We start from the raw sequence: 14,091 nt of genomic DNA, 5'->3' as shown, positions 1-14,091 counted from the left end.
AGAATATTATGGAAGTTTTAAAAGTCGCATGATACCACCCCATTCAGTAGACAACTGCCAAACTCCTGTGACAACAGTGTGGAGCTGGAGGAACACAGCAGGCCAGGCAGCAAGAGAGGAGCAGGAAGGTTGATGTTTTGGGTCGGCAAGAAATGGGGAAGGGAAAGGAAGCTGAGAAATAAATAGAGAGTAGGGGTGGGGCTGGGGAAGGTGATAGGTGGGTACAGGTAGAGAGTGGTGGGGATTGGGCAGTGGGATGGGATGTGTATGGAATTGAAATGGTTGGCAACCAGAAGGAGCTGTCATTTGTTGTGTACAGATGCTCTACAAAATGGTCTCCAAGTCTATGCTTGGTCTCACCAATGTAGAGGAGGCCACATCGGGAGCAGCGGATACAGGAGACCGAGTTGATGGCTGCACAGGTAAACCCCTGTCTGATAATTGAAGATTTGTTTTGGGCCTTGAATAGAGGTGAAGGGGGAGGTGTAGGGGCAGGTGTAGCACTTCCTACGGTTGCAGAGCAAGGTGCCGTGGGTAGTGGGGTTAATGGGGAGTGTGGAGCGGACAAGAGAGTCAAAGAAAGAGCGGTCCCTACAAAAGGCAGATAGGGGTGGGGAGGGAAATATCTCTTCAGTTTTTTTTAATTCATTTATGGGATGTGGGTATCGCTGGCTGGCCAGCATTTCTTGCCCATCCCTAGTTGCCCTTGAGAAGATGGTGGTGAGCTGCTTTCTTGAACTGCTGTATTCCTCCTGCTGTGGGTTGACCCACAACGCTATTAGGGAGTGAATTCCAGGATTTTGACCCAGCTACAGTGAAGGAACAGCGATATATTTCCAGTCAGGATGGTGAATGGCTTGGAGGGGGATTTGGAGGTGGTGGTGTTCCCATGTGTCTGATGCTCTGGTCCTTCAAGATGGAACTGCTTGTGGGTTTAGAAGCTGCTGTCTGAGGATCTTTGGTGAATTTCTGCTGTGCATCTTGTAGATAGTAGACACTGCTGCGACTGAGAATCAGTGGTGGAGAGAGTGGATGCTTGTGGATGTAGTGCCAATCAAGCAGGCTGCTGTGTCCTGGATGGTGTCAAGCTTCTTGAGTGTTGTTGGGGCTGCACTCATTCAGGTAAGTGGGGAGTATTCCATCACACTCCTGACTTGTGCCTTATAGATGGTGGACAGACTTTGAGGAGTCAGGAGGGGAGTTATTCGCCTCAGTATTCCTAGTTTTTGGCCTGCTGTTGTAACCACTGTGTTTATGTGGTGAGTCCAGTTGAGTTTCCAGTCAATGATAACACCCAGGATGATGACAGTGGGGGATTCAGTGATGGTAACACCATTGAATGTCAGGGGTCAGTGGTTAGATTGTTCCTTATTGGTGATGGTTGTAGCCTGGCATTTATATGGTGGGAAAGTCATTTGCCACTTGTCAGCCCAAGCCTGGATATTGTTCAGATCTTGTTGTATTTGAACATGGACTGCTTCAGTATCTGAGGAGTCATGAATGGTGCTGAACATTGTGCAATCATCGGCGAACATCCCCACTTCTGACCTGATGGAGGGAAGGTCATTGATGAAGCAGCTGAAGATGCTTAGGCCTAGGACACTACCCTGAGGAACTTCTGCAGAGATGTCCTGAAGCTGAGACAATTGACCTCCAACAAGCACAACCATCTTCCTATGTGTCAGGTATGACTCCAACCACCGGAGAGTTTGCCCCCCGATACCCATTGATTTCAGTTTTGCTAGGACTCCTTGATGCCACACTCAGTTGAATGCAGCCTTGATATCACTTCACCTCTGGAATTCAGATCTTTGGTCTATATTTGAACCAAGGCTGTAATGAGAACAGGAGCTGCATGGCCCTGGCAGAATCCAAACTGGGTGTCACTGAGCAGGTTATTTCTGAGCAGGTGCAGTTTTATAGCACTGTTGACGACATCTTCCATCACTTTACTGATGATTGAGAATAGACTGATGGGGCGGTAATTGGCCAGGTTGGATTTGTCCTGCTTTTTGTGTACAGATACTTGGGCAACTTTCCACATTGCCGGGTAGATACCAGTGTTGTAACTGTACTGGAACAGTTTGCCTAGGGAAGCGGCAAGTTCTGGAGCACGAGTCTTCAGTACTATTGCTGGAATGTTGTCAGGACCCATAGCCTTTGCAGTATCCAGTGTCTCCAACCGTTTCTTGATATCACGTAGAGTTAATCGAATTGGCCGAAGACAGGTATCTGTAATGCTGGGGACCACTGGAGGAGGCCGAAATGGATCATCCACTCAGCACTTCTGGCTGAAGATTGCTGTGAATGCTTCAGCCTTATCTTTTGCAGTGATGTGCTGGGCTCTTCCATCATTGACGATGGGGAAATTTGTGGAGCCCCCTCCTCCAGTGAAGGTTAGATTGTAGGTGGCGGAAAATGATACGCTGAATGCGGAGGTTGGTGGGGTGATACGTAAAGATAAGGGGGATTCTGTCTTTATTTTTGTTGGGGGGAGGGGGTATGAGGGTAGAAGTGCGGGAAATGTAAGAGATGCAGTTGAGGGCATTTTCAATCACTGGAGGGGGCAAGTTATGGTCCTTGAAATAGGAGGACATCTGGGATAATTGGGAGTGGAACGCCCCATCTTGGAGCAGACATGGCGGAGGTGGAAGAATTGGGAGTAGCGGATCGCATTCTTGCAAGAGGGTGGGTGAGAGGAGGTGTAGTCCAGGTAACTGTGGGAGTCGGTGGGCTTGAAATAGATGTCAGTTTCGAAGCAGTCACCAGAGATGGAGATGGAGAGGTCCAGGAAGGAGGAGGTGGTATCGGAGATGGTCCAAATATTCTCTTTAAGCTGTGCATAGGTAAATTTTAAAAGGGATCGCAGAGTTCCATAAGCTAGTGGTACCATGGGTTGCAAGGATTCACGAGTGGAGAGACAGGGAGGGGTGAAACCAGCAAGGAATTTGGGAATAGGGATGAATGAATTTAGATTAGTGAACATAAGGATAATGGAGGAACAGATCTTGGTGAGAGAGCATTAATGCTGCAGAGTGTTAGCTGAGTTCAAGATTTTTGAGGTTGGGGTGAAAGGTGCTAACAAAGTTGATGAACTGTTCAAGCTTCTCGTGGGAGCACGAGGCAGTGCCGATACAGTCAGTCATCGATGTAGCGGAGGAAGAGGAAGACCTGACGACCTGTCCATCTTCTCTCCCACCTATCGCCCCACCCATCCCACTGACCAATCCCTACGACCCCCTACCTGCACTCACCTATCACCATCCCACCTCCCTTCTCCAGCCCCACCCCTCCTGTCTCTATTTATTTCCCAGCTCCATTCCCCCTCCCCATTTTTGAAGAAGGGTCCTGACCCAAAACACCTGCTCCTCTGATGCTGCCTGGCCTGCTGTGTTCCTCCAGCTCCACACTGTATTGTCTGTGACTCTAGCATCAGCACTTCTTGCTATCTCTGCCAAACTCCTGTTCCTCTTCAATGTCTCCATTCTGAAGTTCTTCCTTGCCAGTTGACTTTGTCTTGACTTAATAGTCAAGTTGCCTTTCCAAGCACCCTTCCCCTACTCTACCATTTTGCAGATTCCTACCTTAAGGAAAGGACTATTCTAAATGCTGTAATGTATTTTTCTCTGGATTACTCACAGAAGTGTAAGAATATTTTGTGTGTAATTTCTGAAGACTCCAAAAGTCAGCAATCCAAACTTCATCCAAGGAAGTAAATGAAGTAAAAGAAAAAGATGTTACTCAGAATATGATGCATAATCCATTTTTATCAAGTCAATATCTAGTATGGATGATCAACATTTTTCATTATTCTGCGAGTCTAGCTGCATTTTCCCACTACAGACATGCTTAGAAAAGCTTTCCAGCAAGGGCAAAATCATTCTTTATCAAGGCCACATGGCAATATGAATCTTTTGAGTTTGTTCTTAATAAACAAACATTGATATTTCTGTTCTTGTGTTCCTTTATTATAATTATATATTTGCCACATTATTACTGACATTGAAAATGCAAAGTAGACAACAGTTATATTTGGAAAAAATAAATAGAAAACAAGTCATAATGGATCTGCTAAAGCAAAACCATTTGCTGAACAATGTACTGTAATTAACAAATTAGAAAAAGCATATTTAGCAATAGCAGTAATATTATAGGATTGGAGGAAGGATATATGAAGGTACATCATGGCGAATTACAGTGCAGAAACAACTTAAAGGCTTGGTGACAGATTCAAGAACTACATGTTTAACATTTATAAGTCATAATGGCAAATGTTTAGTAGTTTGAAACTAGGACTAGAGGGCATCGCCTCAAAATAAAGGGAAGCAGATGTAGGACTGAGGTCAGGAGGAACTTCTTCACCCAAAGGGTTGTGAATCTGTGGAATTCCCTGCCCAGTGAAGCGGTTGAAGCTACCTCGCTGAATGTTTTTAAGGCAAGGCTAGATAAATTTTTGACCAGTAAAGGAATTAAGGGTTATGGTGAGTGGGCGGGTAAGTGGAGCTGAGTCTCAAAGATCAGCCATGATCTTATTAAATGGCGGAGCAGGCTCGAGGGGCCAGACGGCCTACTCCTGCTCCTAGTTCTTATGTTCTTATGTTTATATATAACAAATTATTTAACAAGATCAACTTTCAAGGGTATCCTCATTAAATTCAGCCCAATTTGTTCTAGTATCTACACTGCATTCAATTTTGGACTCCTGCAATAGGAAGGACATTGTGAAACTTGAAAGGGTTCAGAAAATATTTACAAGATTGTTGCCATGGTTGGAGGGTTTGAATTATAGGGAGAGGCTGAACAGGCTGGGGCTATTTTCCCTGGAGCATCAGAGGTTGAGGGGTGACCTTATTGAGGTTTATAAAATCATGAGGGGCATGGATAGGGTGAATAGCCAAGGTCCTTTCCCCAGGGTAAGGGAGTCCAAAACTAGAGGGCATAGGTTTAAGGTGAGAGAGGGAAGATATAACAAGGGACCAAAGCGCCAACTTTTTCACACAGTAGCTGGTACGTGTATGCAATGAGCTGCCAGAAAAAGTGGCAAAGGTTGGTACAATTATAACATTTAAAAGGCATCTAGATGGGTATATGAATAGGAAGGGTTTAGAGGGATATGGGCTAAATGCTGGCAAATGGGACTAGATTAATTTTGGCTATCTGGTCGGCATGGATGAATTGGATCAAAGGGTCTGTGCGTAAAATTCTGTGACTCGAAATTAGCTACTCTACAATAAGAAAAGATCACAAACCAATAATCTCTCCTTTTTATTGGGTGAATAAATAGTTATATACCAGCAGTTTCCCAAGAAACAAAATACCACATAGCCAGTTCAGGAGTCCTCTTAAATAAACTTCTTCAGCACTCATAAGATCAGGCTAGCTCCAGGGGGGAAAAAAAATTAAAAATTCCTCCACAGCAGCCTGCTGATTTGCTTAAAAATGCAAAGAAAGCAGGAGGTGCAGAATAAAAGAGAGATTGAGATTCACAACTTGGGTACATATAGTTTAAGTCTACACACATACCAAGACTGTGTCAAAGGTTTAGGGCTTTAAATCCAGGCAAATACATCTTGTTGGTGTAAACAATAATAATTTACAATTCATAGTTTTGAACAGCTATTTGCCTAATCACATATACTTAATACTCTTGTCATTGAAGGAGACTATCTCAAGTTTGGATTGCAATTACTGGCTTTAACATTATGTAGGTAGACAGTGTAATTTTAAGAAAGGATTTCAGTACTGGTCAAATATTACAAAACAGACATTACCAGGGCAAATACTTCGGCAGAAATTCCAATTATGGTGCTGTTTGGATCGTTTCAGAATTAGTGGGAAAAGAGATCATGATGCAATACAGTAAAGGTATAAAACTTGCTCGATTCCCTCGCTAAACAGCTGAATAAGAACCATAGGAATTTAGTCTCTTCATATCAACAGATTTCTTGTCTTTTAAGACAAGAAATAAACTGTTTATCCTTTTTCTAGACTGACTTGAGCTTTAACATTGTTGACTGAGCAGTTGTATATTTTTACATCAATTTGGTCATGTGGGCCCAGACAAGTTACAAGATATTCACCTCATACAAAATTACATCCCTCAGTAAAACTTAATAAAATTAATATGCATTTTGCAAGTGTTGATAAAAATCAATTATTATTTTCTCCCAATTAATTCAGAATTTTACCATTTAAAGAATTTGGAGCACTTTATAAGAAGTATGAAAGAACATATGCAGGCAATTATAACCTATAAACGTAGGTGGTTGGCGCATAGGCAGGAATGGGTAAAAAGTGGTACAATCTTCCACAATAGGTTTATTACAGGCACATAAAAATATTTTGCTACATTTTCATTATGGTTTGCAACATAAACTCCAGTTTTCAGTGAACACTTAAGGAAGTTTGCTCTATCCATCTCGTTAACAACATATAGTTGGACAGGGTTATTATTCCCCTCCTCCTCCATTTACTGTGCCAACTATCACAAACATTTCATTTCTCCTCCAAAGTTGAGAAACTAGATTTCCCTGCACTAACAGTCAATGTAGCTTTAAATAGATTTTACCCGTTTGCCAGGCAGGGAAGTTAAAAGTAACAAAAACAGACGTTGCTGGAAAAGCTCAGCAGGTCTGGCAGCATCTGTGAAAAGAAGTCAGAGTTAACTTTTTGGTCTGGTGACCCTTCCTCAGAAATTAAAAGTAACAGTATACTACTGTATGAATGGATTGTATACATGCCCTAAGATGAAATACTCACTTCCACTGGACAAATGCTGATTACAGTCACAAGTATTTCAAGGTACATTTGTGGAAAACATATCTATTGCATTAATTTACATATCTCCATATTCTCACCTCTCGGAAATTCAGCTTTCCATCAAAATCCTCATCTACTTCTTTGATCATTTTTTTCAAGCCAATGTGAGTCTGAGGGGCTCCAAGTTTCTCCATCATCAACTTTAGTTCCATCAAGTCAATAAAGCCATCCCTTCCAGAGTCATAGCTGTGGAAGAATACAGCAAACAATGAGTTAGACACAAGGCAACCTCATGTTTGGCTGGGCGGTGGGTGGTGGGTTGTTTGGGATGGAAGGTGAGGCTGCAGAAGAGAAGAGATTTATGAAATTAAATAGAAATAGTGACAAATTAGAATATTGTTTGAAACAAATTACTACTTCAATGCTGTTAAGTTCTTTTCATCAAGGTTGGATTTCAAACACTATCACTTTGGGCCAAAGAATACTCAGTTACCCATTCATTGCAGTCTTCAGTTATATAAACAAAAAAAAAATCTTACTTTAAGGGTTTAATTTTATTGAAAATGCTTGCAAATGGAATATAAAATGTGAACATATTTAATAAATAGACCTCCAATAAGTATTTTAACAAGAGAAAGGAATCCTGAACATATGATAAACTAGCATTATGTTAAAAGACTCAAGGTACTGGGGCCATTTCCACTGGAAAAGAGAAAGTGGGGGAGATAGAGGGAGTCTTTAAAATAATGGATCATTTCAATCATCTCTCCCTACTCATTCTATTCCTTTTGGTGACTTAATTGAGAAAAGGGACGGTTTAAAAATAAATCAGCAGACAGGTTAAGAGAAATTTCTTTACTCAGCATTGCTGGAGCATAGAATGCTTTCAGGCTAAATTACGGGACAGTACATATTAAAGAGAAAAGGTATTTGAAAACAGAAAGGTATTGGGAGAGAGATAACCCAGCAGCAGGATTAATTTGTGGATTGTTCCAGCAAAGAAACACAGAAATTCATTGCTAAAAAGTCTGTCCTGACCACAGAATGTCCCAAAAGGTTCAGCAGGAAATGAATGTTTTTTTGCTGTTGTTGCTGTAATCTAGGAAATGGGCAGCTAATTTATACACAAAAAGCACCCCCAACAGCAATTTGATAATAAACACAATCTGTTTTATGATGCTGACTGGGGATAAAACATTGGGCAGGACACAAGGGATAACTCCCGTGGTCTTCAAAATTGTGCTATAAAAACTAACTGTGCTAGTGTGTTAACTTTGACTCTTTATTGTTTGAGCCACGACAGGGTACAACCTTCTAACAGAACCAATGGTGACCCATAGCTGAAATGAGTTGAGAAATGCTTAATATTCAATGAGGACATATTGGGCTGAGTGTCTTCCCATTGTATATTCTATGTTTCTTTGGAAAGTGATCTCAATATTTTCGGTGTTGAGATTCTGACTTAGTTTGGTTGTGATGGAAAATCTAGTTTTCTCCCCTCAAATGAAAGAGTGGCAAACAGCATTAAAACACCATAACGATAGACTGAAGAATAAGAAAAGGCAACTTCAATGAAGGCCTTTTCCTTGGCATGGGGGAGTCCAAAACTAGAGGGCATAGGTTTAAGGTGAGAGGGGAAAGACATAAAAGGGACCTAAGGGGCAACTTTTTTCATGCAATAGCTGGTGCATGAATGGAATGAACTGCCAGAGGAATTGGAGGAGGCAGGTCCAATTACAACATTTCAAAGGCATCTGGATGGTATATGAATAGGAAGGGTTTAGAGGGATATAGGCCAAATGCTGGCAAATGGGTCTACATTTACATAGGATATCTGATTGCCATGGACGAGTTCAAGCAAAGGGTATGTTTCACTGCTGTATATCTCTATCACTAAGACTTATCATAATTTCCATCATTGGAATATCATGAGAACCGCTGACGTTTTTCAAATCTTTGGATCTGCAAAACTTTCCAAAGTCAATTTAAGAAAGCATTGAAAATTAGGTGAAAGGAATCTATTTGAACATTCTAACTATGGCACCTTGTATTGGGTTAGAAAAGTTTAAAATCACAGTTGCTGTGTCGTGCTACATTAATTTAATTTGCTTTACCTCTGTTGTAGAGTTCTGTGACAACAGGACCTAGAATATCGGATGTAAATTACTTAATTGTCAGCCCTAGGATTTGAAGTCACCCATCTCTACTGACTGATATACTGCTATTCAAAGTGTACAAAATTTACAGCAAAATCATTCTGGAGTAGGACTGTTGGACTTCAGAGCGTCTTTTGCAGATCAGAAGAATACACCAACTTATCCAGAGAAGTGATACCTAAATTTAATTCAAGGATATGTGTGACATGAATTCCACTTAAGGCCATGATGGCCAGTGACTATATTAATTTTTTTTTTAAAATAGTTACTAGAGCAGTCAGTCAGTCATTAGCATTAACGAGTGAATTGAAATCAAACTTTTTTATTTAATTGAATATCAAAACAAAAAAAAGGTAGAACACTATTATTTTGAATAGCAAACAAATGCTGTATTTCTGCTCGCTAGGGTGAACAGTAGACGTTGCAAAACTTCCCGTCATTTGATGTGCAGCAGAAAAACACATATGTTTAAAAGTCAGAAAAAGAAAAAGCCAGCAATCTTCCTGAAAATTTTACCAAAGAATTAATTTCATTTAGCAATGGAAAATTTGCGTCACTGACTAAGGTGGCAATTTTTATCAAAATAACGTTTTCAATAGAAATGTTGTGAAACGACATACAAAAAAAGGTGCAAAAAAAATGCCATGCCTGCTCAGGAATAGAATATAGTATTGATGATAACTGACAATGGCTCACTGTCAGCAGCATTAGTTAACCCTTTTAAAAAAAAATGGAGAAAGCAGTAGTTCCACAAGGTTAGCTGATGTGATTTCAGGTACTGGACACTCAGCATCAGCCTAGCCATATTGTTCAGTGGAAGAATTAGAGGAGCCTCCTTTCATACAAGTTAAATCTGATCAGGGAAGGAAATTAATGTGTCACCAAATACATTCAATCTTTGTTCAAATTGTAATTTGTAAATAATTAATGTCCCCAGTTTTGCAATAAAGCTTCTCAGCACCCTAGGTTGACACAACAATCTTATTTAGGAGGTAGAACAGGAGTGAAAAAAGACCTGGGATCAAAGAAGGTGGATTTAGTGTGTGAATGAATAACAGCTTCAGTACGTTCCAAACCGATGTCACTAATGCATAGCGTTGTTTAAAATTGAGTAACCCACCACTTAGACAGGTTGCCAGAGTGAAATTAACCAGATGCCAAGAATTGCAAGAGCAATGAATTGCTCTTCTTTGAGACTGGTGGCATTTGCACCATCCCTTTTTATACGCAATGAGACTTAGTAACAAAACTAAAGAGTTGGCGGGGAAGGGGAAAGCAAGCTACTTATATTAATCAATTTATGGAAATATCCAACTGGGAAACTTGTCCAATTTGTTTAGCTCTTACTTTCATGGAAGCACTGGCCCAGGTTTTCCTGCTACTAACAGACTGATAGCACTTGCTATTAAGTACGCGCAACTTTCTCAGCAATTGCACATAAGGAGCAGTTGTGCAGGTATGTTCAGGCACAAAGTTTACACCCACATCAGGAGCACTGAGGCAGGTCAATTCTCAGCTCTGCAGTGCATTGTGTGTTATGTGGACTGGGTGGGCAATGCTTTGTTAGGCGCTAGTGGGCATAGGTTTAAGGTGAAAGGGGAAAGATTTAAAAGGGACCTAAGGGACAACTTTTTCACACAGAGGGTGGTGTGTATGTGGAATGAGCTGCCAGAGGAAGTAGTGGAGGCTGGTACAATTACATCATTTAAAAGGCATCTGGAGGGGCATATGCATAGGAAGGGTTTAGAGGGATATGGGCCAAATGCTGGCAAACAGCACTGGATTAATGTAGGATATCTGGTCAGCACAGGTGAGTTGGACCAAGTTGTTCCTATGTTTTGACTCTATCATAAATATTCAGGGGCTGCTGATGTGGGTGAAAGGTTGACCTCTGAAGAATGAGACAAAGCTTTAGGGCACAGTTTGCTCTTGCAACAAATAAAAGCATTCTAGCCCTCACATACAACATCCATGCCAACGTGTGAAACCTCATGATCCACCCCCCCCGCCGCCCCATTTCCCGAATCTCCTCATATCATCCATGCTGCTTTATGATTCACTGAATCCCCAAGCCCTCATACCTTTCATGCTGACCTATGATCCTCTACCCACACTGCAGGACGACCATTCCACCAAGCCACTCGCTCATGGCCCTTTATAGTCCATATGCCAACTCAATACCAACTGATGCCAATTATTCACATCATTACATCCTCCCTGCCTGCCACCCAGTATCCACCAAGGGCAGATCTCATGGCCCACATTGAGACTAAATAAAAGGTTCTTAAGAGCAGAATCTTCCCAGCGACTGAACAAAGTGGGCATTGATGAGCAGACATGAGATCAGCAGTGAGGAACATCTTGGCATCAATAGGAAGGAATCCTATGCTCCATTAAATCTTGAACAGTGACACAAGGTTCTCACCAGTGAGTGAGAAGAGGTTATTTATATGCATTAAGATCTTGTTATTTAATTGCACCTTACTTATATACAATTACCCACTCTGCCAGATAGAACCTAGATAGTGACAATTCCCAACATGAATATCAGAGCAGGTACTTGGTGACTCCAGCTCACCTCTTGCTCCTCCAGACCACCATCTAGGACACCAGTCAATGTCTCAGGCCATGCTCCTGAGAGTAGTGAATACATACAACCCTTGTCCCATGTCAAGGTTTGTGGACATGAGGCAGTCTCATTGCACTCTCATGGTACAACTCTGCTCCATGTGCAGCACACCCCTCCATTTTCATGTTGCACTCTGGCATCTTTCATTGGAATGCTGCCATAAGGATAGTTTGTACCCAGTGATAGGAACCTACCTAATGGATTTGACTAGGCTGCAACTCAGAGACCTGTGCCTGCTCTTAGTGCTCACGTAATTTGTGCCTGTTTGAATGCTCACAGCAGCCATGCAATGCCTGGCCTCTCTGTGCTGTGGCCCCACTACCAGAGCTAAAATGCTCACAACCCTTTTGTTTTGTCTTGCGTTTTAACGTAGATACAAAGTCAGATAGCTTGTCATGGCTGTCAGCGATGCCTTCTCTTAGCTACATGACCACACACACACAGCCCTTCTGAGGTTCTGCACAAGGCAATCGGTGTGCTGACGCTGTTCCTAGCATTGACTTTCCAAAGACCGAGCTGAGCATGGACCTCTGAGAATTCATCCGAGATCCAGGCAGAAGAGAAAAGCAGGAATATAGGTTGTCAGTCATAATGAGTCAAGGGATGCGCATGCTCCCATACGACACTGTGTGGCAATATTAATATCACATGTGTACCACATGCCAGCACCTCATGGTGACAAAATGTAGTGCACGTGTTTCAACCAATGGCCATGTTTCAAAGTCAAAAGGTAAGTATTCCTCGGCAGGCCAAGGGGCACACCCTTCAGTCAGGGACCCTGGCAGAGTAAGTTAAGGGTAGCCTCCAATCTCAGTCCACTGCCTGGGTGATAGTCAGCCCCGAGGGTCCAGTGTAAATAGTCAGAGAGTCACGGATCAGTCTGGGGTCTGGTCAGTCATGAGTTAGAGCTGCTCATCCAAGTCAGTCAAGGGCTGGGCCACAATCAATCATAGGGATCAGTCCACCAAACGTCCTGGGGTCGGGGTGGGGCAGGGTTCATCAGGCAACACTACTGTGAGAGGGAAACTAAATATCAGCACCCCACCACCTGTCATCATCTCTCTCTCTCTCTCTCTCTGCCCTAAAATGTGCCTTTTCCTTCCAGAATGAGACAAAGGGAGGGACTAAGTGTGATAAAAGTGGCTGGGAGAAAAGGTGGATGCATCCGGAGTGTGCGAATAGGAAGTTTAGAAGGCATGCAATAGTAAGAATGGTGAAGCGTGAGCATTGATGAGAGAAGTTGGTGATGTAGCAGAGATAGAGAGTGACAGTGAAGGACAGCAGAGAGTTGATGTTGGAACTTATCCTTTCAGAACAGAGAAGATCATAGACCTTCTTGTGTTATTGCTGGCATTCCTCCAGACTGTGAACACACTCTGACATTAATGGAAAACTTTGACTTAAGCTGACAGGTACTGGTGTCATGATCTCCTCTGTTTGTCCTGCTGGAGAGAACAGCCCTCTTTTGCATCATCTCATCCATTAGGATCCCCAGATCTTTATGGGCACACCAAATTTTTTCTGTCCACTATCTTTGGGACAAAACACAAGAAATGCATAGAGCATCTTCAGCCTGCCAGCACTTGACCCAGTGCAGAATGCCATTTTAAACATGGTACTGTCGCCAGGAATCCCAGAATTCTCAACACTGTCTCTATTGACAGCAAATGGCACAGGACTACTTTTTTTTCCCACTCACAGAATGAGGGCATCACTGGATATGCCAGTATTTATTGCCCATTCTTAATTCCCAAATAGTTAAGAGTAAAATCACATTGCCTTCCCTCAAGGACATTAGTGAACCAGATGGTATTTTTTCCTAAATTCGCCAACAGATTCATGGTCATCATTGTACTCTCAATTCCAGATTTTTCTTCAACTGAACTCAAATCTACCATCTGCCATGGCAGGATTCAAATCCAGAACCCCAGAACATTATCTGGGTCTCTGGAGTAACAGTCCAGTGATGATAGCACTGCTCCATCATCTCCCCTGTGGAAACTACATGTGGGAAACCATAGGAGTGCAATCCATTAGTAATGAGGTGAGTTTGGGAAGACAGTGTGAGAAAATATCCTAGGCCTTAGAAACTCAAAGTTGATAATTAGCTGATTAGTGGTTAAATTTAGCCCCATCTGTCTGTTGTTTAACTTAGTACTTCAAAAGAAAAATACATTCACTACAATAACATTCCTCCAAATAAAGCAATTCTTATAAATATAAACAGTTGCATTCAGAGTTCCACTCAAAGACTTCAAGCATTTGGAGCTCTTAAACTGTAAAATTGCAGGGACCCAGTGTGCTAATGATAGTTGGTGAAGTTAGTCATGCAGGACTAATGACATAATTATATGATTCAGATTCCTGTCAGGGTGAAATATTAAGCAATAAGTTTTTAAAACTCTACACACAGTTCCAAATATTTAAGAGGCAGGAGATTTAAATACCTTACAGTTTTTTTGGGCAAGTCCATTTAGTTTATCCATTTTATTTAAATGTATATCCATGAATAATAATAATAATATTATTATTAATACAAAAGGACAC

The 14,091-nt window shown here is 41.8% G+C and overlaps 1 protein-coding gene across 1 annotated transcript in view; it reads right to left on the bottom strand.

Moving 5' to 3' along the window:
• The window catches only part of efhd1 (EF-hand domain family, member D1), a 110,077-nt gene that overhangs the window by 26,652 nt on the left and 69,334 nt on the right, over positions 1-14,091 (bottom strand). Inside the window, exon 2 of the mRNA XM_048604353.1 lies at positions 6,858-7,005. Coding sequence (XP_048460310.1) covers positions 6,858-7,005 — 148 coding nt within the window. The remainder of the gene's footprint in view (positions 1-6,857; positions 7,006-14,091) is intronic.

This window comes from Rhincodon typus, chromosome 13, assembly GCF_021869965.1.
Source record: "Rhincodon typus isolate 14 chromosome 13, sRhiTyp1.1, whole genome shotgun sequence".
Classification (NCBI taxonomy): Eukaryota; Metazoa; Chordata; class Chondrichthyes; order Orectolobiformes; family Rhincodontidae; genus Rhincodon; species Rhincodon typus.
The sequence above is the reverse complement of the archived record's forward strand: the minus strand, read 5'-3'. Positions and strand labels throughout refer to the sequence as shown.